Genomic DNA, 25,716 nt, shown 5'->3' on the forward strand with positions numbered 1-25,716 from the left:
TGAGACTGCCACAATAATTACCGATTATGTCATTAAGCCTTATATACAGCAGCATTTTTATATATAGATTCAGCAAAATACTTAAGAAATTCAGTTGAAGATAAGCATGCATTTCAGTAATTTTTGGACTCAGCTCAAGTATTTTGTGTTATTTAGGTATTGTCATAGCTGGCAGTATACTAACAAGCAAGTAGTATTCACAGGAATGTTAAATTCCTATCACAAGCAAAAATCTCACCAGTTTAATTTTCCCCCCAAAACAAGCTCTATCTTGTCACTTCCATGTAGAAACTTCAAAAACTAAACCAGAAAAGACCAAAAAGGTTTCAGAAGAACTCAAAATCTTCTTTTCTAGGAACATCAGCATGTATAATGGCTTCTAACTAATGTATTTTTGAATTTTTTGAGTTGTCATAGAGACACATATTATATATATCTAAATCAGACTGCAAGATAGGCAGAAAGACCATTGCTGTTAACTGATGAATGTACAGTGGCAAATCATTTTAAGCATTCCTTTCCCATGGTTCAACATAATCCAAGCCAAGATGTGCAAAGATTTCTTCCTCACTTCCAGCTTTGAGAAAGATCCTCTGTGAAAGAATTAAACAAAAAAGGAAGTCAATAAGGGTGTCAGAGGGAAATTTCAATTGATGTTTTTTGCTGTTTAAAAGGAGTTAATTTTTGACAGTTCTACCCATTGTATCCTCTACAGAATACACTGTCTTCATCAGTGTGCTGACCTTGAAATGTCAAAGCAAGTTAAAAAGTAATTCTAATGCTGCTTGATGCTTTCAGTTCTAAAGACTGGTTTACAATCTCTGTTTTGATTTACTTTTTCAAGACTGTGCATAAGTATTAGGAGTAGAACTCAAATAAGACCTACATTTCCCTTCCATGGTGGTCAGTAGCTTGACATTCTTAATAGAATCATCAATGTTTTTTAAATTAATATAGTACTGTTCTCCATAAACCCATTCAAGCTGATTCAGTGGTTACACTAATTATGTATAACCAAGCATTAAAAGCATCAATGCTTTCCAAATTTCTAATGCTTACCAAAGGCTTATCTGAAGAGAAAATATTCCATCTGGAAAAGCAAGCTGAAAATGAGGGATCAACAATTGCACCTTTTTTTTTTTTGTTTTACAGTAAAAACCAGTTTTGTTTTTTCATATCTGTACTTCTGATAATACAAGATGGTATTCTTGCACAGGAACTACCCACAAGCCTACCTCCCCTAAGATGACTGATACAGTAAAGAATATAGCCTTATGCATTTCTTTCATCACTGGAGTAGAATATTAATTAAAAAAGCTGCTAAGGTAGATGAATATTAGAACAGTGAACCTCACAATTTAGAGGAATTTGGAAGCAAGAATGAAGTCATTTCTGTTGAAAAAGAACACTTAGTATTTCAGCAATTCCTGAATCATATGAAGTTAAGTCTTAATCGGTATTCAGCTCTGAACAATCTCAAACTCCAGTGTCATGAAAACTTCAGGGTTAAGGTTTCATAATCTTCTAGATTTACTTTCTACTGTGCAAGAGGAGACACTGCCTAAAGAACTACCCATTGATGAATTCCACTTAGTCGGGAAAATCTCTGACTACCATAAAGTTTAGGCAGATTTGTACCAGCATTTCTGCTCTCTCAGCTGCCGAGTGCTGCTTCCAGGAGGGTTATGCTGTCCAGCATACCCACGGGAATGTGTCAGGAAGAGTCCATAATAAGATCAGAGCAGGCCCATGTTATGGTGGAACAACTTCTGGCACCAGAGATTCACCAGTTTTTCTTCTTTTTCCTCTGTGTTCTCCCCTTCTTGCTCTCCTTCACTCCCTGACCTGGATGGTGCTTCCCTGTCTCTTACTCCCATTGAGATCACATAACTCAAGGGACTTCGAAAGCAGCAGGCAGGCAGATTACTCGAACAGGTAGATCCTGCTTCTGGTACTGACCACTCTTTCTCCTTTCAACCCCCATTACTTATCAGTCACCAGAGAAGATCAACACTGGTAGGAAAGGCTTGGGAATGCAGCCTAGCCAAAGTCTATGGCACCAGAGCATGGGAAAGCTAGGTCACTCTGTCTAAGCTGCTGCGTCAATGGATGGAAAGCAGAAAGAACAGTGAGCCAGAAAGACTAAGCAAAACCACTGAGCCCAGGGCAGCCTCATGCTGCCCCTGAAATATGTTTGGGCATCATCAGTAAAATTCATCTCATCACCTGGTACCCACTGTCTTATCGACATTCTCCGTCTCCATTCTTTACAGTGTCCGATCCATATCCCAGTGCTGTCAGGAGCCACAATTTTGCCAAGGCATAATCAAGAATTAAACCCCTAAAGTGAAATGTAACATTAATTGTCATCTGAACTCAAACTTTATCAGGGATTCAACCAAATCAGAAACCTGTTTCCATTTCATTGTAGGGGTATTTGCAGTTTGGAGTTCTAAGTCCAACTCTACAGAAAAGCCCATCTTTCATTGACTGTTGAGCTCCAACAGCCAGAGTAGTCAAGCTGGCAGCATTCCTAACGGCTATTTTTCAATGACACAAAGTAGAATGAAAGCCAGTTTAACTGTGCTAGAAATGTTATGAAGACTAAATTGAACGGTAGAGGTTAGATGCTCCTGAGTGAAGAGAGCCAGAGGCCATCAGTGTTCCTTTGAGCTTGGGAGGACAGAAAGGACAGAATGCAAGGTTCCGATTCTGCTTTTGCAGAGTTTCCATCAAGCAAAGTAGGTAGTTAAGAGCTGTTCTGGCTGATAGTCTCTTGAATCCATCCAAAGTTACTAAGTCATTTCTCTTTCTTAGCAAATTATTGCTATACAATGAAGTAATACGAATATTTTCACTATTTTATTTGGAGATAGTTCATCTTTAATTAGGGAAATAATTAAAGCCAATGGAAATTATGGCAACATGAAGTTATATAAGTATTCTGTTTTACTAATAAAGACCAGAAAGTAACTTTTAAAATTCTATCTGTTTCTCTACTGTCCTGTATCGATACATACAGTGCGACCTTCACAAATAGTGCCTTGCCATGCTTGCTTATCACATTAACACTCTGGCATTTATATTCCCCAGATTTGCATTTACAGAACCATTGTGTATCAATTGCACTTTATCCAAACCAAACCCACTGAAATAAAGTCTTTCCCACTGAGGTGAGGGGACATTGTATTAAGCTCTACTATAAATGCATCGATTTCAGGCAGTGATACATTCCATATGGATCAGAGATTTGTTAGTAGAGTGCACAGTAAAAGTAATTAATAAGGTATATGATTTTTTTTTCACTTTTCCATCATGAATTTTGCTTATATGAGATAATTTTCTTATTCAAACATACCATATCAGAAATTTGAGGGAATAATTTTGTCCATTGCCTCAGGGATTTTATTATTTCTTTTTTAAATCAAAACAGGATAAACATGGTATGCTTTTTGCTTTGACACCTGTGTAAAGTGTAAAAACAGTCTCCTGTTTTCTAAGCTATTTTATCCTCCACCATGAAGTCCTCAGCATATGAATATTTAGACTCTGGGACAGTACCCCAGACAACTACAGAATACTACAGGAGCATGAAAAGCTGAAAACAATCCCATATCCACAATGAATCGACAGTTCAAAGCTGTGTCTGCAATAACAAAGATCACTTAGAAAGCACAGACAAATAATGTTCTTTTTTTCCAGGAAGTTCAAATGTCAGATTCTGGAATAAAAAGAACCTGTGAAAAACACTGACCGGGCAAAATTGATCCTCTTTCATATAGAGAGGACTACAAAAAATGGTGAAAAACAAGATATTGAACAGAATAAAATAAAAGGAGATAAGAGATGGAATATTGCCCATCAGGTAACAATACTGGGGATATTTCTTTCCTAGAGCATGTCCTGGGAGGACAGGATTTTAGGGCTTTTGTTTTGATTTTTTTTCTTTTACTATCATTAAGTACAAGAGAGGGCAATCCATACACGTACATTACTGCAAAGAAAAACCCAAAAAACCCAAAACAAGAACAAAAGATCTTAGACTTGTAGACAGATGTTATAGACACCCTTTAATAGAAGCTCTTCATATCTCTGGGACCCCAAATTGCATCCCATTTCTTTTGTTCTGTCACTTTATGTTTTTCTGCAAGCAAAACTCATTTCATTTGCTTGACAGGGAAAATTTCTAATATAAAGTATCTGATGCTGAATACCATTCTCAGTAGCTACAAACCATGTTTCTAAATGAATCTCTAGCTGATATCTGCCAACTGCTTTAGCAATGTAAGTGTTATTAATGTTAATCATAACCTATGATTTTGCTTCTTTGTCAATCTATGCAGAGCTTATACAGTGATGCAAATTTGATTATTACATTCACTACTGTTCTTTTCTTTTTGCTCAAGAGAAGTAATGAACTGCTTGCGTAATTGTGATTTTTTTTTCAGCTTCTTACTAATATTCAGCGTATACAAGACATGCTCAATCAACATCAATCAAACTTGCAAAAAACAATGCTCTGGAGCAGCTGGTATCACTCTGCTCTTATCCCATTTAATCAATTCTGTTATTTCAATGGATGTAAATATTACATTTGTGGTTGCAAACATGACCATTAACTACACCTAATGTAGAACAGCTGCCATCCAAATGTTTTCTTATGTGAACTGCTACCTCTTATTTTTCATTTTGGCAGTAATGATCAATAACACTTTTGATGAAAGAGCAGCAGAGAATGAAGGCACAGAGCTAGAACTGCTTGATGATATCCTAACTAGCACTGCCAAAGTTCAAACAGCTGTTACACGACTATCGTCACTTGATTTCATCTCACATTTTAATACGATGAAGCCAGCAAAACAAAACCATTACTCAATAAAGTGGAATTCTAGTTTTAGGTATATAAATCAGTATTGGCCAACAGCACGTTTCTTTTGGGGGGCAAATACTGATTTTACTGATTTTACTGTATATATGTCATTTAAATAACTGGGAAAAATTGCATGCACTGGAAAGTACCTCAGACCCCCTTTTCTCTTCTTTTTTCGGATTACCTTCATGTGTCTCTTTAACCTGTTTCTTGAATAGTTCAATGTAAGTGGGTTGACCCTACGCATCAAGATAGGAAACTTTAAAATATGGTTAGCAATTTGTACAGTAAAGATGAAAAGTAGAAGAAAAGATCCCAAGAAATTAGAGTTTAGTAGAAATTACTGTGCACAAATTCTTGATTTCCATAACACAAAAGATCTTGCTATTATATGAAAATTCAGGCCCCTGGATACGTACTGTTCGTGTATTAAGCAACCTGTAGTTTCAGTGAGCCTAGATCAGTTCTTTAGGCTATGAAACTATACTGCTTAGACACCCAGCCCACACTTGCCTCTACTGTGCCCATCCATCTTCCTTTCCGCTGTTTGGTTAGGAAGGAAAAATACTGCGGTGACAGCAACCTCCTGACACTGCACTGAACAAAACAATACTTTCTTGAGGTCACTCACTCAGGACACATCGAAGCTGGTGCTCTGCCTGCAACTGCTCTGCCAGCTTTGTGTACACACGTATCCGGAAACCAAGTCTACTCGTGCTTTCCATCAATATTAACTCAGCCTTCTTGAAAGGCACACATTTAATCAGATTCCAAGTAGACTGGTATCCTACTGTTCATTACCAAACAGCTTGGTAATAATAGTGTGTTGCAAAATACCAAATTGGGTTATGTATTATAATTGAGTAATACTATAAATAACTCTCAGTCTGTTACCATGGCATTTCATTACTATTTTCCCCATCTCAAGATGAACTTAGGAAGTTAGTTTGAATGCAACTACCCCAAAATAAAAGACAGTAGGACCACGTAGACAGTATCATTGATGAAATGGGATTTAATGGCTCTGAACCAGCAGAATCGGCTGGAAAGCAAAGTACTCCAAGTTTGTATGTACGGCGTATGTACACACACAACCCATTGTTCTGAAGGTGAGACACACGGTGCAAAGTTGATTCATTTCGTTCTTTAAATCCTTATCATGCTTGGTATTAACTGAGAAACTGGAATTAACTATGAAGTTTCCTAGTTCATTACTGGCCCAGCTCTACTTTATATATTATTTGAGCATTTATTCTTGAATAAGTCGTAGCAAAATCATGCCCTTTCAAAGACCAAAGAATTTCCTTCCATATCCCATTTTTCTTACTCTTTTCATAGTGCTGACTTTTATTTGCTCTACAGCTGTAATTCAGAAAGAAGCAGTCATAGTCCAGTGGATTTCATTATCCTTTGGAAAACTATGACATTGTGTAGGAGGCTCACTCCCTCCTTTTGCAAAAGACCCTGAAGGGCCATAATCATTAAGTTCTGTCTGGACTCCTGCTGACATACCGTTTCATCAAATAAATTGGGCGGGGAGGGACACAGACGGATGACAGGGGGACGACACACAACATGACACAGAATACTGCCAACAATATCTTAACAAATTACAAAACTGTTTGATACAACTTTGCTTCTAGACAAGTATCTGGGAATGTCTTTAACATATACATTTATTCTAATGTGTTCTTTGTATCCTGATGATGTTGCATGCTTTGAAATGGCAAACTCTTACATAGGATAGTTAGGGATTTTCTCATTTAATTTTGGTCTTTTCTCACTAATTTTTATATGCTGTTTCATGTGTGACATCTACTCACATCAGTTTAATTACCTTAATCTTTGCTTTCCTTTTTATAATTATTAAAAGGAAGATATAATGGAAATATGATCATATCTAACTTTGTAGTATTTCCAGTACACTGAATGATAAATACCAAGCAGACTAAACTCCCATCACTTTACATGTCTGGAATTATTACAGTGGCAGTAAGTATGACAATGATAAATGAACAACAGAAAAGAAGAGGACAGACTGTCATTTGTAAACTTGGAACTTAACTGTTCGTTGTGCTTAGACAGGGTCCATCCTAAAAATACATTTTGTGGGTAAAGTCAATTGTAAATGAATGATGGTAACAACAGAACTTGCTTAATCAACCATAGTAAAAGATACCATAATGCACCCTAACTTTATCTTATGTATGTATCTGTCACTTCAGTGACATCTTCACATGTCATCGCTTATGCCAAGTCAATTGAAGATTTTTAATTAAAGATACTTGGGACTAATGCAGAGATGATGCTACTTACATTGCTTGCCATAGCTTGCAAGATGTGAAAGCACTTGTCTAGATATGAAAGGCCACTGCATTCAGTGAGGCAGTGCACCGTAACACGGAAGACCTACAATTCACAGAATATGTTAAGATGGTTTATTAGATTAAAGGAGCAAAGTTATTAAACTGCTCCCACTCCCTTTTTCTTGGATTCCATTTACCCAAATAACATTTATAACCTGTAAAATATATAAGTAGCTGTTAATTAAATGAATAAGATGAGCTTACACAAAGAATTGTGAAGGCAGAAACATAAGTAACCCATCAAATAGCAAATACTTTCCACACGATTAGCAGTGGGACCTGAGCGTTACCCTATCTGTTCTCTGCCACTGGGCCATTTTTGCTTGAGCAAGAGTTGATGCACCAACGCTGGACAGAGATAACACCAGTACTGCAGAAACTTTTAGGAAGATGTTACTTTTAATAAATCAGCCTTTTATAATCTATAACTTACAATGTAGGTATATATTTCATTATTTTATGACTTTCAGATTATATTGACCTAAACTCCTGCATGCTGTGCCAAAAATATTCAGCTGACGAGGGAGTCTGATTGTTGCATCAAAAATGCCTGCACAATTGTGTGTCCACAAAACAATACAGAGAAATATTTTTGTTGTAATGTTTCCTGCAATTCTTAGACTGACTGCAGCTATCTTCTGTATTTGATGATCATATTTTATTGAGTTCAGAGCAAGATTCTGACAATAAATGGGCATAGCATTAAATTATTTCTCATCTGGGAAAATGTTAGAAATAAAAATAATTAGAAATAAAACAAAGAAGTTGGAGTAAGTGCAAACAACCATCATGTTTATGGGAGAATTTCTATGAATGCTAAAACAACCATTGCTGAATTTTTTCTGAAAAGGTAGCTGTAGTACGTAAAATTGTTTCTTGATGTATGATTATTAAATGTAATATGTGACAATAGCCGCAAGCAGCTTCTTCTAACCCACAACAGGATGAGGAGAAAAGAAATAAACAGACATTTGAAAGCTTAATCTGGCCATATTTTCATTTATTGTACAATCAGAATTGCAAGGAAAAGAGTTTTGGGACTTGCACTACAAAATTCTTTAAAAAACAGAAATAAGATCTGCCTGACAGGTAAGGGGAGAAAAAAGGAACAAAGAGGTCAGAAAGCAATCAATATGTTACCTTAACTGTTAAAATTTTGCTAAAAAATTACATTAGAAAAGCATGCGTCTTTCTGGCTTAATTTTATATGAAGAAATTCATATGATTCAATAATTCAGTTCTGCTGCACAGATTTTGTCAACTACAAGTTTAAAGTCCTTAGGCACACATCTAATGGTTTATATCAATATAATTCCAGTTGTTTCTTGTTTTCAAGAGTTAAATGTTAGTTCCTGTGGCTGACAGTACACAGATTCAATAAGAGGAGAAGAGTAAGTTCTCAGTGCAAAATTAAACACAGTTCAATGCTACAGCCTTTTTCATTTGACTACAGTGAGCTGCACAGATTTCTGGTGAACCTTAGCAAACAAGCCTTATGAAATCATGCAAGTTCACTGCTGCTTTTCACCTGGGAAGCCTGCTCTGCCTCACTAGCCTGAATATCTCCATTAGCTCACAACCAAAAGAAAACTTGAAAACACTGAGGTTACAGAAAAGTCAACCTCTGGCTAGGAAAGCATATTTTTCAAACAAAAAGTTGAGTTCCAAGGCCAACCACTGAATGCAGATGTCTAGGAATTCTTGGAAGTGACAAGTACATGGACCACTGTCAAAGAAGCTGAGTCAGGAAAGCCGAGGGAAAAGAAGACAGACAGTGAGAACATATGTTCTGTTTCAGCTACGCGCTCACATCTTCTCTCAGAAAGGTCATTCAGAAGAGAGGTAATCAGATTATACAGACTGATTGATGAAAAATTATCCAAACTCACTCCATGGCACAACTAGTTGGACATTTTATTTATTGACAATTAAGTTATTGCAAGTCCCAAAATAAACACTTTGAGTTGATTATATTCTTGATCCCCATCAACTTCAATTAGGTTTATCCTGGAATCATAAGCATGGAGAAGCTAGTAACATTCTCTAAAAATAGGCTAAAAATAAAAGAGGAGAGGAGGACGAAAGGGAGAATGTCAGTAACTGACTGGCGAAAGACAAAAAAAGAGCGTGGAGGAGAGTGTTACTGAATGATTGACTTGACATGACCTCTTAATGGTGCCTCTTGTGCTAACACTTCTTACAGTACCGAACACATTGATGAGCCTCTGCCGTTCAGCACTTTCATATGGAGAACGTGTGCAACACAAATAACAAGTCAGGGAGGTAAAACTGAAGAAAATAGTGCAAAGAAATATTCAGTGGAATATTAATTCAGGCATTTATGACTTGTTCTTTCAGGTAGATGTTAACCCAGACTAAAATCTCTAATAAAATGACTCGGAACATTTTACCTCAAACACCAGCCAGCCAAAAAGCAAGAATGAAAGGGCGCCTAGAATAGAAAGTAATGGAAAGAGAAGGTGCGGGGAAAGCAATAGGCTAGATAAACTTCTTTGGGTTTTAATAAAGCCCTGCAGCAGATTGAATAAAAAACATTAACCTGTTTTTGTTTTATCTTCATGGATTTCTGAGAAAGTGGGTTTAGGAGAGGAAGGTGTCCGCAAAGTGACTCAGCAAAAACAGCTGCGAGGGAGGGCGAGGAAGGCTGCTGCAAACTTTAAGTGTTTCAATCACTTCCTCTTCTAAACTTGTTTACTCACAAAAAGATATTTCCACCCTCCCCATTATCAAAAGCAATCACTTTCTGGAGTGGTTTCTTGCAGACAGAGCTTGTGCATTAACTGGGCCAGCGAATAGGTATGAGCCACAAGGTTTGAAGAAGCGTATGAGAAAATGCATGATAACTTGCCATAGCAGTAGAAAGGAACAAATTTCAAAGAAAAGAAGCATTTTGCTGATGTTATTACCATGTGCTTGAATCTATATTTGAACTAACTAACCTAAAGACAAGCAATATTACTTGATTAGCATGATTCATAATAGTACAAGAGCTATGAGTGAAAGCCTCAACCATATTTCTTTAAAATCTTCCCTGAATATCTGGCTCCTTGCTATCTTCTACCCTTACCATGTAGAATTTGAGTCATTGAGCATCACCCTAACCAAGACCACGGGCTGTGATTTTATTTTATATGCTATATGACAAAAAGGAATACACGTGGGAGTATATAGATATTTTTACTAGAATAACAGGAGGCCAATGCTGCCATCAACATGTAAAAATTATTGACTTCAGCAGCAGAAATTGGTGATATCAATGTTTACCCGCAGGGACCATGATCCTATTTTCTTTCAACAGCTGCACGCGTGCCTCCTCAATCCATGTATTTATGGCCATCGATAAATGGGTGCAGCCCCTGCACCAGGATTTCCATCTGTCATTCAGGTCCATCATGTTCTGCCATGCAGCATACCTTCAGTGTTGCAATGAGCTCCGTTCCCTCTTTACTGACTTGTGATGACCAAGATGAAGGCATACTTTGCAAATACTGATCAGGAACCCAGCTATTTTCTCTTCCTTCTCTATGCTACTGTTAACTTTACAAGAATGAACGTTGTACATCTTTGGTGGAAAACATAAATCTGCTCAGAGCTTCAGTGTGGCAAATAGCTTCGCAATTTTACACCAGTTACAGACCCAGAACTGTGTAAAGCAACTCTGGAGAAAGTGTTACAGAAGTTCCATAAATTCCTGCAGTACACTGAACGATATGAGGTTGAGTGCCTTCAATCTACAATGAAAGTATGGCAATACAGTGTAACATCAACCCATAAAATGGTGTCTACTTCTCTGAAATCATTAGGTGACTCATTAGGGCAGACAAAGTGCTAACAAGAACCACTGTAATCAGTAACTTTCACAGCGAGCTAAATGATTTTACGGAGAGGGAGAGGAGGGAATAGAGGAAGGGGGGGGAGGAGGGAAGACTAAGTAAAGCGATTTCCAGATAAAAATGCATACAATCCTGTCATTAAAAAAGAGATTTCAAGTAATTGTATTCAGTGATTATCTTGTGTGGTATGAATGCTGTCAGAAAGTAACATGGAAAAATGAAACTTCTCCATGGTCCTGAGAGCCGCACTGCCAGCCAGCCTGAGAGGGAGAGCAGCTTGTTCCACCATTAGCAGTGAGACAACATTCTCAGAATAAGACAGTGCTTGATGAAAAAACATGACAAGCCCTAAGGAACCATGTAGTAATTACCCATTAGTACGTTTGACTCTCAGTAGTATTTATCTTCATTATGGTCAACACACATTTTTTACGTTTTGTGGATTTCTATAATATCCGAGCATCTATCTTCTAGTACTTTCCAAAAGAATACAACTAACAGCTTTCAGGTGTTTTTCCTTCCTTGTTTTTCCCAATCTTTTCTTGCTTGGGTTTTTTTGGGAGAGGTCTCCTTTTACGACTGGGTGTTGGTGATTTTTGCTTTGCTTGTAATTAGACATTTTGCTAAATATTTACACTATGTTTATGAATGAGACTATCAACAGTACAATTTCATGATTATTATAGAACGTACATGCTGAAGTACTAATTGTGCTGAGATGTGAAGTATTTCATCAAGTTCAATAATTATATTCCACAGCACTGTGTAGACACTGTGCATTTTCCCTTTGATGGTGTCATAACGGTTTTCAGTAGCAAATAACCTGAAGTGCCTCTGACATTATATTATCTCCAAATGTAATTTTCATGTTTAACCGGTATTTTTTGTAGTAATATTCACATCACCCTGCCTGCTTTAAAATAAAAACTAATCTGTTCCTAATCCAGCGACAAATAAGATGATAAATAAATCAGAGAGAAAAAAATTACTCTTTGAAATGACATTATAACAAACCAAGATTGAAAAAGCAGTATTACAAGCATTACCCATTGACTCAATACCCTCAGGCAAAATCATGTGTAATGGTATTGATGCAAAATAGCACAGTAGAATTTATTCTAATAATTCTGGGCATGAATAATTTTTGAAGGTAATAGAAGCTGGAATCATAAATTCTCATTTCATTTTACCACTGGACATGTCCTGTGCTTTTAATCAGAAATACCATATTTGAATACTTCTTTTACAACTATTCTCTAAGTCTAGTTACAGGTTTATTCATATTAAGTTTCTGAACAATAAAAAATAGATTCACTGAGTGAAATAGAATAATCAGGCTAATGTTAGGATATTCTAGGCAGTTAACCTATTAACTATTTCATAACATGTAGAAAGCTTGAAGACATTTTGTTACTCCACCCAAAGTACTTATTCCAAGTAACTTTGATGAAAGAGAAAGAAAAAGAGCAGTGCTGAAGAGCTGACACCGTGAAAAATGAAGTATTAAAAACCATTAATATTATCTATTGAATTACCTGAATGAGCACTTTTTTATTTGCTAAAATTTAGTTTGCAAACAAGACCATGCTGTGCATAAAATGGAAATATTCTCTGTTTAAAATCACAGATGTGTAGTTACTTTGTTGCAAAATACTACATAGTTATGCATCCAATCTCCCATTAAAATTGTAATAATTAAAAACATTCCACAATAAATAAAGAGCATAATACATGACTATCCATACTACAAGAATATGTTTGGGGCACACAAAGCGAAGGGAAACTTGGAACGTCCTATCTGACAACCCAGGCAAAAATGTTAACACGTTAAATAGCACATTGTTGTAAAGAAAAACAGAACAAAACCTTATTGCCCACTGTAGTTCCGTGTCCTGTCACAAAGTCACTAAAAAGATTAACAGGGATTACTTCCTTTTCCCCTTTAGCTATATTTCTGTTTTGCTTTAAGTCTATGTTATTTACAGTAGCTTTAGCTTGTCAAATACCGTTAAGTTGGTGTATTGTGTTTTTCTCTATAAAGCTTCATATAAATGAATGAAACAAGAAAAATGCAGAATCCTGGAGTTTATGAAACACAGCTGAGTGTAATTCATATGGGGTTATTATAAACAAACCACTTCAAAAGAACATTAGTGAGATTGCAAAATCAAAGACTTGCAATTCAAGAAATCCCAGAATGTGGTTGATTGTATTTTAACCTTAATTCAGTTTTCCTATCTATATGCATAGAGACTTCTCTTTCTTCAAAGAAATACTACTTCCTTCAATTCCTGTAACATCCCCAGGCTTCTCTCACTAGGCAGGAAATATACTGTGCCACAGGGCTACCAAGTATTTGCTGACAGCACTGGCAACAATCTCGGTGCAGGCCGATGTGGGAATAATCAGTCTTAGCAAGTTCAGCTTTTAAAATCTGTATCTGTTCCAGCTCTCTCTCTTCCCTTCTTCCCTATACTAAGTTGTAGCCTTGTTCTCTCACCTCAGATTTTTAATGTAACTTCAGGCTCCACTCATGCTGTATCCAGAGCAAAGCGAGATAAACACAGTTTACTCATTATTTGGGGCAATTGAAAGCTTACCCTTTTCTTGTTGCCAGCTTAAAGCATTAGCCTGATTAATTTACTTTATTTTTTAGTCCATCAAACTTCCTCTCGGATTTCTCCCCAGTCATTCTTTTTTCCTGCCCCTTTTCAGCTCAGTCTCTTTAACCAACCCAGATTCTTTTCCACAATGCAGCTGCTAATCAAATACACCCTTTCCATTCCTCATCGCTTTGTCCGGCCATTTCCTTATCAAATCTCTACATCCACCACAGACTTCCCATTCCCACTCCCACTCCATACCCCACTTTCCTCTCTGGCTCTTGGCTCTTTCCTTTTCCAGCTTCCTCTCTACCTAGCTTCTTCTCGATCGATTTCTTTTTTCTTTTGACAGAAAATCTGAGACTATGTTAGCTGCCCTACATTCAATAGCTTACCCAAGCATACTGATTGAATAATTGAGTTAAAACATTTGAAAGTGTACTGCCTTAGAAATTAAAATGAATAAAAACGTATAATCAAAATATTTTGGATATGCACCTACTTATACATTTTGAGAGCTCTCTCTTTTCATTAGCAATACAGGTTTCACTGAACTGTTTAGAAAACACACTGAGCAAAGGAAACAACAATTAGGTACTTTCATGTTTGTGTTAGATGTACAGCTTGCTACTGCAAAGGGATTAAATTTAGGTAAACGTATACATGAACTATATGCAGACTTTGTAAAACTGAACTATCATATGCTGTATGTGAAACATTTAAACAGCTAAGAGAACACTGGGGAAAAGCACACTTTGGAAGAAAATGCATAATCATTTTTTAATTTACCAAGAGGTAAGAAAAGTAGATTATTTTCATTCTTAATTTTAAAAAAAGGGCCAGGTGCAAAAAGAACAAATCCCCCAAATCACATATGCAATTTCCACTTTCCTCTGAGAGAGAACTGGAACATAAATGAAAGTATGTGCATCTGTTTACAGCGACTCAGTGTTTAATTGCAGTAATGATTGTGTGAACAACTGATCACATTGGAAATCAATATTACAAACTTTGGATCTTTATGTTTATTTTAGCTTTAATCCAATCATTACTGCAGACATCTAAAGCGAACTCTGCAGCTGCAGCATGTTTAATTCATCAAGATGCTCTCAAGGCTGACTGTCTCACTCTTATAACTTCATAGTTTTAGAGCAGCATCTGCCAAAGACTGTGACATCCAGTTTTTAAAGAATCATAAAAAATGTCTCTTTAACTGTGCAAATAAACTTCTGAGGCATCTTTTTTTCAGTGAAAGGTAGTGTGGATTAAATGTTCTCAGGTGACACAAGAAAACTGATTTTGGGACTATAAGTATTGAATACAGAGTTAAACACGTGTGAATATTATACATATTTATGCAATAAAACGAGGGTATAGAATCATAGCCAGCTCTTCTTCCCAGTGACACATGCTTTTGAGAAGTAACGTATTGGGTAGTGACAGAAAAGAATCAATGTTTGGAAAACAAAGCTGGCTTTTTATGAGGAGATCTGTTTACAAAGTTCTGGAAGTGCAAGTAACGGCCCGACGATCTGCAATCAGTCTGGCATCCTCTGAGCTGTTACCAGACTCTAAGCCAAGCCAACATAACTTTTCCCACCAACTTGGTCACTGTCAGGTAAGACTTATTCCAAAATAAATGTTACTGGCTAAGCGGCATGCCAGCAACGCCCACTTAGACTGACGCAGAGGAAAAAATTTAATATCATGGGGGAGGCTAGAAGCTCAAATATGTTGCCAGGCATGACTGGACGGGCTACCTGCTCCATCACCGTGGTTGTCTGTCAAGCAACTACTGGGCAAAAGTTGAGTAGGACCAGAACTCAGCAAACTTACATACACCCTTGAGCCAGATCATCAAAGCATTACAGTCGTATAACAGTCACTTACTTGGGCTGTAATCACACCTTCATTTGGCTTTACAGATATGTGCAGAGACAGACAGGGTGAGCCCTGCCTGAAGAGTCAGTTAAGGATTTTCCCAAATAGAAATGCTTTCTGCAGGCAAGTGATTAAAGACTGGGCAATAGCGATCTTCACAGCGTGGAAGAAATCCCATGATAAAATTCCCCTTTCATGCTTATACTCGTTTCCCAAGGAAAACTAAATATTCTCTTTAAAAAAGTTAGGAGCATAGAGTTTCACTATTTTCATTGTAACTGTACACCATTTAATGTTTTGCAAAGCTGGGTCCTGTTATGAAGTTTTCAGAGCATCTTGTGAATTTACTATTCAGAGCAGTTACATAAACCGCCTCTCCTGCTATTCAACAACTAAATAATGATTAATGCCATTCAAATTCACACAATGGTTTTTAAATGCAAAATTGTCATCAATCATATACAGTCTTCTGCATAGAGTGTCATATTTCTCCCAATATTTCTTTAACAATAGAAAACATTAAGGCAGCTATTTCCCATCTTAAATTTTCATAGGCTATAAAACTCATAACTGCTTTATGCTCCAATGACTCTTCAAAATAATATCGAGATTGTGATCCTCCTCTTACAAAAACCCAACAACCTACAATGTTAGTGCAAGAACATTCGTATGCTAATAAATTAATCAATCTATTATACCCTAGGAACCCCAGCAAAAAAGCAATGCTAATTATTCACATCACTTCATTTTGCTGCCTTGAACTGCATAAAGCAATAATGGGACTTAAAAGGGATTTTATGGAATATTATTGTGACAATATATGGCTTTATATAAGATAAAAATCTAAATCTACGAGACAAATCCAACCCTTGGATCCCACAACTAGCTTGAGGATCTCTGCTCAGTAGTGGTGTGATAAAGGTGCAGGAAAGTGATAATTTCTACACGGCCATGATCCAGCCATGAAGCTGTTCCACATGCCATCCCTAGAAATCTCCCACCACGAAACAGGAAGAGAGAGAATTACCTCCAGCAGCTTAATGCATCGAGCCCATCCCATCTCTCATTCAGCCTAACTCCCACATGCTCGCTTATGTGCTCAAAAGATAATAATTTGAGGAAATGTATCAGTCAGAACTTCTGGTGTGGAGCAGTTGAAAGTAGTTCCAGTTTTACGCAGAGTCTTCTATGAAACAGGAAACGATTACAGCTCAGATGCTGAATACAGCAGCCTTCTCCCAGGCTCTTTGGCTCTGAGTAACTGCTGAACAGCAAATGGCATCAAGAACAGTGAACAGACTTTGAATGAAAGGAAAGAGCAATAGGGAATCGCACCACAGCTGAGACTATGTGAAGTACAGTGGGGAAGTATTAAACATCCTTATTTGCTGTATCTACAAGGAATACTTTCCAAATACCAAAATATAAAAACCAACAAAAAGCAGCTTATTTTCTGACAAGGTGAGTTCTGAAATATTTGATAATGGTACTGGTTTTAAATTAATTCAGATAAGGGATTTTAGTTAGGGAGTAATCGTAAAAAATGATAAATTCTGCATTTTAAAAACTCAGATTTTTCCATGGTATAAGTGGTAGGGCTGGGCTTTGCATAGCACAGTAGATCTTTCAGAAGCATCTTCTGGACTTGTTTGGGGCATCCTTGCATACAGAGAAACACGATATATGGATGCTGCTGGCTGAGAATCACTGGAATGCAACTTCCTGGGATTCCCAGAGAAAAGGCAGTTCTAGGGAACAATATTTCTACTTAACGCATGTGTAGTCACACAAACATAATAACCCATTGCCTTGGGAATAGATCTATTCAGCAAAACATTAATGAATATTGTTTTGTTGGAGTTTTCCTATTCACTTAAACCTGTGTGTTCCATAAAAATGATGCAATTATCAAAATATTGCCCTGAAAAAAAAATAATCCAGTAGAATCGAGCTTGCCGGGCACTTTTAAAACTCTAAGCCTGTTTGAGCCCCTGCCAGCTTGCCCATCTTCTCAACATCTTGCTTGACAGGCTACTGGGAGCCTGAGTTCAGATAAGTCATTTTAATTACGTCAGAGCCAGCGTCCCCAGGGTGTCCAGAAGCCTGGATCAGGCAGCCAAGCCAAGCGCCGCAGCGCTTGCAGCCCCAAGAGCTGTCTGAGGTTTGGAACAGTCTGATATGTGGAGTGTTTCCAAAGCTGAGATTCAAAAAGCACTTCCCTTTGCAGAAAGTCTCAACATTTTGACTTTCCCTCTGATTAAGAGAACAAGCAAATTTAGAATGATCAAAATTCTTCATTAAACATTTGTTCTTTCTCCCAGTTATAGGGAAAGGCGAAACACTGAGTGATCAAAATCCTTCATTAAACTGAACTGGTTTTTGCCACAGTGATTAACTACTTATCCTTACTGTACCTTTGCATTGTGGGAATTGGGTTTTACTGTTGCAAAGCAAGATCAAAAAAGGTTAAATGACTTGCTTAAAGCTACAGAGAAAATTTGGCTACAGTTGCAAGCTAATAGTCAAACCTCTGGACCATTCTCCTTCCTCAGGTCATATTACAATGATGTATGCGATCTCTTCAGCTCACACAATTGTCACTTCATTCCAAATGTCAAAATGCTTTATTCCTGCTCGTGTTGCCTTTTCACAAGCCAAGTCAGGATTAAAAGAGGAATCAGAAAACATTCGGAGAACATGAAAACCTAAAAATTATTTGAATATGCCCTCTGATGTCACATGTCTGAACAGGTACCTGACCCTTTGGCTGGCTGTAATCACGTTGATCTACCAGCCTGACATGATGCCCGGTTACAAAGTGATACAAGAAAAGACGTATGTACTAGGCAAGAACAGACTTACTGCAGAGTAAGAAAAGGCACAAACAGAGCAGGTCATCTCCAGACGTTATTTGCAGTCTGCCTACAAATGCCTTCCACACATGTTAACAGCTGTTCTCGATTTCTCTGTTGAGCCAAAATACCAGCACTATGTGCAAAATTACTCACAAAAATTTCAGAGTAATTTGGCTGTGCACGTAAGACATATCTAAGTTCAGAGCTTGGGTGGTGCACAACCATGAAAAATGAAACTGATAAACCATCACGTTATTTTCAGCCCACTCGTTCAACCTTTCCTTTAAAAGCTAACAGTTATCTAGGCTGCGTTGCCTCAACAGGAATGGAAGGTTTTGGGGCGACTGTCTTCACAATCATCAATGTAAACACTTCAGATACCAGTGACAGGCATAGTGTCTTAATAACCACATATGTGAGGTTTTTTGGAAGCTGAAGAAGGACCTTTTATATCCAGTGACCACACATAGAGAACCAGAGAGGGCAGAGAGAACTTCAACCAGCCAGACTGCAGCAAATCTCCACCTGTTTTCACAAAGATTGGGTGTCTGAACTGGATCTTCAAATGGATGAGCCATGTGGAAGAACAGGATCACAACAGTCTGGTATTTATGAACTGCAAGATGCAACCTCAAATAACATCCAGGGAGACAGAGTCAGGGAAAAAAAAAAAAAAGGAATCCAACATATTTCTGTTCCTGTGGAATTATAAGAGTAACAAGCAACAAAAGGTTTTGTGGCAATGTCAAAGAGCGGCTAACAGCAAATGTCAGAATAACAGATGTTAAAATAAAATCAGCTTAAACTGAAAACACAGCTTTTCTTGATGAAATTTTTGGAAAGTGATTTTAATTTTAGTGCATACAGTCTGGAATCTAAGATATATTTAAAACTGGTTAAATTTAATTTAAGCAGAAAGACATAGCTGATGTCTTTTGGAGTTACCACAGCTCTCTAGGTAACCCCCAAGGGCCTACTGGATCCTTTTGATACTGGGGTAAGGAAAGTAGCTTCTCAAATTGACATTTTACACCACGAAGTTGTAGCAACCATTTTACAGTCACTCCCTGGATTCTGAAGTGGTGTTAACAGTACCCAGGAGAAAGTAGGCAGCAACACTGGAGTCTACAAAACTTTTGGAGTCTACAAAACTGAATGAAATGGTGGCAAATTAAGAAGAAATGGAGGCTCGGATGAGATTAGTCATAGAGACGAAGTAAAGGCATGAAGAGTACCGGCAGATAAGATGACATTATACTTATGGTGGAGCAAACTTCAAAGTTAAAGATGAAGCTAAGTTTATAAGCTGACTGGACTCTAGCATTTCATATCCCAGAGAACGAGAAAGTTTTTCTTCAAGTAATATTCTTACTGAAGAAAAGCAGACACTTGAGTCTGAGAGCCGTTTCATGGGAGAACAGTTGTTCCCCATTGAGTCTTACCCAGCCTCTTGGTGAAGAGCGCAAAGATCCAATATCAGAGAGTCCAGTTTCAGACACTCTCCACAACGCCCTTCTGTATGACAAGGATACTCTACTATAGCTAACAACACCGCAGTTTGGTAAAGGAGCAACCAACAACCTTTGCGGTTCCCGAATCTTATTCCAGGTTGCTGACACTGTAAAAGGGGAGAAGCAGTTATATTTCAAGGACAGCTACTCCTTTAAGAATAGAAAGCCTGTGGTTTGCCACTTCAAAAATCACTCTAAAAATAATAAAACATTAAAGTGAACGTAAATCACCCATTTATTGCACTCTCATACAATGACAGTTATTCAGCTTAAAGACAGGTGTTTAAAAATAAAACAGGGTTTTAGAGCTGTATCTTCTTTAGCTAGAACCACTAGATCTCTCTCCATTTCACCCAGTTAAAAAGCTGTCAGGATGTTGTCAAAACTTGCTAATGACTGCCCTAGTACCACAATCTTCTAATCATCGCAAAGAAAGTGCCCTTCAATTCTCAGCATGTGGCAAATTGTATATATACATGCAGACTAAAAACTGCAGTTCAGACAGTGAACTGATCACGACGTTACATAAATACATAACACGGGTCACTGCTTACACTCTTATTAGCTCCTGATTAAGTCCAGACACAATGCATGTTGTAACCAAAACTTCTTTATAGTTGGTTAAGGGTTAAACGACTCCCAATCCAACACGGAGGGGTGTAAAAACAATCACTGATGCCATGGTCTCCAGCTTAAAGAACTTAATTTTTCTAAGGGAGAGCTTATTGTTCAGCTGACCTGACTTATGATTCACACAGAGAAATTAATTTCTTTTTGCAAAAGCAGTTCTACTTTCCTTAGAGAGCATATTATTCATTCATGAATCAGGAAGGTTGTACAGTGAGAATTTTATTGGCCTGGTTCATAAATGTGTCATGCCATTTGTAACCAGTGCAACAACAATAATAATACCGCAAGACTTGGGAAATATAAAATTTGTCTGTTTTTCTGATGGCTGAACAACAAACCCCTTCATTCCATAAGTGTGGGAATCATTGTAAGGTTTGATCTTCAGCCGATGTAAATCACAGAAACGTCATACTTCGAGTTGGTACGTACAAGTGCTGATTTCCATAGCTTTTGGACACAGTTCTAAAGAGTCACAGAATTGGATACCCACTGATCTTATTATGAAAAAGAGGCTGACAGATAATTGGTAGTAAATTTTTAATTTTTGTTATCACAACTTTCCTGCCAAAGGAAGATCTACGAAATGCCATTCTTATTACAGAACTGACAAAGTCATTGGCTTGATAGTTGCACACCGTCTTCCAAAACCCACAAATATATGAAAAACATTCATACTAGGAAAAAAAAAAAAAAAAAAAAAGAAATCAAGGCTGAGGAATAATTTCACAGTGTAACTTTGTAACGAGTCCCTGGAGGAAATATCTGTTCCTTTTGTTCCCATCTGCAAAGCTATGTAATTGATTCCTAACTGCTGTGTTAATGCTCCCTATTCCTGTCAGAATCCCTTTGGAAATACATTAAAGTAACAAGGACTCTCCCCTTGAATGCTGGAATCTGGGATTCTCTGACACGCATCACATTTCAGGCAGTGGGCCACAGTGGAAGCACCAGCGCTAAAGGGCTCATAAATATTAACGTAGAAGACTAAAGTATATCAAATTATATATTTGCAATGTAGAGCAAACCAGGAAACTGTTGTCTTACAACGAAAGACACGCTCTTACAGGCACTGTTATTTTCCATGAAAAAAATAAAATCAAAGTATATTTGTTATGGCGTGGTTAATTAACTTCTTATACCAGCTTGCAAAGTGTCTTGTACCACTTGCAAAGGCAAGAGTTTTCAAAGAAAGGATTAGGTATTCAACGGGATCGAGAATTAGTTTGACTCTCCCTCACTTTTCTATCCCTTTTGCTGTGTACACACACGGAGTTATAAGAGAAGAATGACTCAGAACGGAGTCGGCCCAAGCTGCTGAATTATACCCCAGGGACTGCGACGGTCTTGTGCACAGAAGTCTGTCTGCCTGGACAGAGCCAGTGACATCAGGTAACACCTCTTCAGTAAACATGGAGAGAAATACAGAAAAGATGTGATTCGCTTTTTACGTATGGTGCCTAATTAACCTTAATTAAGGTTGTGTTGAGGGGTCTTGAGCAACTTGCCCAAGGATATCTGCTTCCTCATTGTTTTTACCTTTGAGAAAGCTGCCCTTTGAGGAAGGAAGATTTCCTACCACAAAGAAAAATGTCCTTATGAAATACATATGTTCACGTTCGAATCTAAATTTAAGAGACGGTACAGATAAAACATACATGTTTTTAGTGTTCCGTCCCGGTCAAATGTTTTTTAAATAAAAGCGCTAGAATTACAGTAAAGAAGATTCTCTAGTCTTCATAATTAAATTAAGGAAAAAAAACCCTGAACATTTCACGATTTGGGTATATGTTCCCTGATGCAGCACTAAAGTTTACTAATTATTTTCATCACCTATTTTAAGCTGAGTAACCTGATGACCATAAAAAATTGATCAAACTTGGCAGCCACACAAGCTACTGCAGACTTCTCTGCCACTATGGGTCATCATCTCAACTTTCACAGCTACAGACACCATTGCTGTATGATGCACATTCTTGACTTTATTACACACTGGGTGGCAGTATGGAAGGCTTTTTGTTCAAAATGTCCTTTATCGGAATAACTTGGTACAAAATTGCAAAGTTAAAACTAAGAAAAAAATTATTTTAATTTAACACATTAGATTACAAATAGTAGAATCCGTAGAAGCGGGGCAGGGGGGTGTCTCCCTGCTTCTTGTTAGAATGGCACTACTTGATAAAAGGCCCTGTTTTAAGTAGATTATAGCTTTGGTGCTGCCTGGTCCAAAACTTTCCATATTGCATATCTGCCTTAGAATTTTCTTTCTTTGTGGAAAATTTCAGCGAATGTAATTTGGCTATTTCTGAGAATGCAGCAGAGACAAGAACAGTATTCCGCTGTGTCAACAGGCTGTCATGACTTCTTGTTTTGAAATCTGTAGTACGGCTGTGTTTTGCAGCAGAAAATAAAATGTGGAAGTAAACTGGCTGTGTCTGGGATTAAATGAGAAAAGGGAGACTTAGATATTATTGGGGGGGAAACATTTGAAAGCAAACAGAGTACCCAGCAGAAAGGGACATTTAATCCATTCATGCCATTCATGTGATATATGGAAGTCCTAGATTAAGGACTTAATGGTCAAGACAGTTGAAATTTGCCTGGATTTTTTTTTCTTGCCCTTGTCATAGAATTTCTGCAACATAATAAGTAATGAGGAAAAAAAATTTAAATCTTTCTTCTCAGTTCTCCCACTAATATATTTTCTTTGTTTTCAGGCAGCGCAGTGAGGAAATGTAAGTTGACGTGTAGGAGGTCTGGAAATTCAGTTACAGCTACAGCTGATGGCTTTGGGAAACACGTCATGCACATACAAAATTCTACACATTTTTCAAAGTCCTGAGGCAGATACTCAACAGGATAAAATTCAGGCCAAACTGCAATGGATTTTTAGGGACTTAAATCTTTCTCTGCCTCAGTTCTTTACTTGAAAATTTGGGAAGACAAGAGCATCTTTCTTCCCAGAGGGCATTGTGAAGATATACTCGTTATTTATCTGTGAAACATCCTGGCTAGTCCAGTGAGATTCACATGGAAACTCAAATTTTCTCTCCCAGAAGGATCTGTATGGCATGTCAGATATAAAGCCTAAATACAATAAAGAAAAAATAATACTGACTGATGATGTTCATGAATGAACAGCATCTGTTTTGTATCACTGAATGCATCACGGTTCTGGGTAAAATAAACAGATTTAATGATATGTACTTGTACACCAGGCAGGCAAATTTTGCTGCACACAAAAAATAACACTGGCATTTCTTAAATTCTTTGTACTTCCGTAGTGCAGTTATCTGTTACACCCAAAATCTATTTAACAGAGCACATACTAACTTGCAGATAATAACATTTTCTATATTATGTTGAGGCGAAGAGTTTATATTTTGAATACTGACATCATCCCTGAGTTCATGAAGAAACATCCCCTGTAGACATTTGATATCATATTTATCTATTATGCAATTTTTTATTTTCTTCTGAAGCATCTAGTATTGACAATTGTTGGAGACAGGATATTTGACTAAATGCATCATTAGCCTGATCATTTCCCCAGATTTGTATGTGAACTGAGGATGCTATAGCATCTGAGCCTGAGAAGCACTTACAGAGGCAGCTGAAATAGAGTGAGGGCTTAAATCACTGTTGCATCTCACAAACAATGAGATGATGCTGCGTGTAAGGAGAGATGCTAAAAGCAGTCTCCGTTCTACAAGGAATATATAGGAGAGTTTAATGTAAAATCTCGACATGATACTTTTGCCTTCCCCTGTAACAACATCAATAAACATCTTCAATATTGATTTTTGCTCATTATTAAAATGGCCTAATACAAATACAGACATAAAGCCAGATAAATGCAGAGATATGTATAACTGCAGCCAAGAACATTTAGACCAGAAATACTACTGATTCCTACCAAGACTAGCAAACCTGACTAAACAGAACTCCACATAAACTTCTGAACACAGGGCTTTAAAAGCAGGATGATCCCTGATCTCCACTTAGTATCATGCTCCACACAAACTTCCTCGGGCCTTCTAGTTGAGCCTGTACCACTCAATATCCCTTCTTCCTTTGAAACGTCAAGCACAATCCCTGTTGAAATTGTGCCTGTGACACAGAAATGACCTTTCATTCTGAAATGGGACAGTAAAATATTTTTTTCCAATACCTGCAGATGAGTTATTCAGTTTTGCGAAGGCTGCATAATTCCTTCATAACACCATTGTCTACTGTATGTTTCTTGTTAAATTCCAGAAATTACCTCAGCAATGCAAAAAAAGGTTTCTGGATTTACTTGTTCAGATTTAACCAGGGTCTGTCAGTGAAACTAAGCCTTGTGAAGGGGGGACTGTTTTACCACATAACAGCTAGAGAATCAAGCTAGAATAGTCTATGTACTTGAATAGCAAAAATAAACTGAAAGTGCATACTCGGAAATAAAACCATGATAGCTTTACTTCTGAGAATAAACAATACCTTTCTCCTGTCATATAAGGCATGGTTATCCAATATCATCTTCCTTTCATGAGTAGCATACCTCCTCAAATCACGTCCGAATTGCTGTAAAAGATATAGCAAATATGAGCAATTCTGACAAATCAAAATTGTTATCCTTTGTATAAGAGCTCCAACAGCAAACCAAATAATAAACAAACATGTAAAAATTACCTCTATTAAAAGACAATAGGCTGAAAAAAATGGATCATCTGAAAGGACAATGTTTTGATAGGCAATGGTCCATCATTTAAGTTGGTTAGTCTGAGAATACTTGGGTACTGTACGAGAAAGTAAGCTTATATACAGCCTACAGTGGACTCACACAGTCTGTAGGTGAATTATCTCAACAGGGAGTAGGAACTGAGCGAGGCAGAGAAAGATGGAGTCGTTGCCTACTCAATCGAAGGGCCTCACAAAGTGCATTTTTAGTGTAGACACCCACCTACAGAGTTGAGAGATGGGCTTTTAAGTAGCCAAACACTTCCAGGATGCTGAACTCTGCAGGACTTAATCCAAGATCCAAATAAATACATTTTATTATCACAAAACAGAAAAGTGACTGAAGTAACTCATCAGCTCAGCAGGAGAATACATCAACTGCAGCATTTTGCCTGGTCTAAAACATCCTGCTTCCAATTAACCTGATAGA

The 25,716-nt window shown here is 37.4% G+C and overlaps 1 protein-coding gene across 1 annotated transcript in view; it reads right to left on the reverse strand.

Annotated features, from left to right (window-relative positions):
* Positions 1-506: 506 nt before the first annotated feature.
* Positions 507-25,716, reverse strand: part of DNTT (DNA nucleotidylexotransferase) — a gene marked incomplete at both ends in the record, with an annotated part of 93,485 nt that continues 68,275 nt past the window's right edge. Inside the window, 2 exons of the mRNA XM_082486148.1 lie at positions 507-593; positions 25,047-25,130. Of these exons, the coding sequence (XP_082342274.1) occupies positions 507-593; positions 25,047-25,130 (171 nt within the window). The remainder of the gene's footprint in view (positions 594-25,046; positions 25,131-25,716) is intronic.

Source organism: Vanellus vanellus (genome assembly GCF_965231255.1).
Source record: "Vanellus vanellus genome assembly, chromosome: 7".
NCBI classification, from domain to species: Eukaryota; Metazoa; Chordata; class Aves; order Charadriiformes; family Charadriidae; genus Vanellus; species Vanellus vanellus.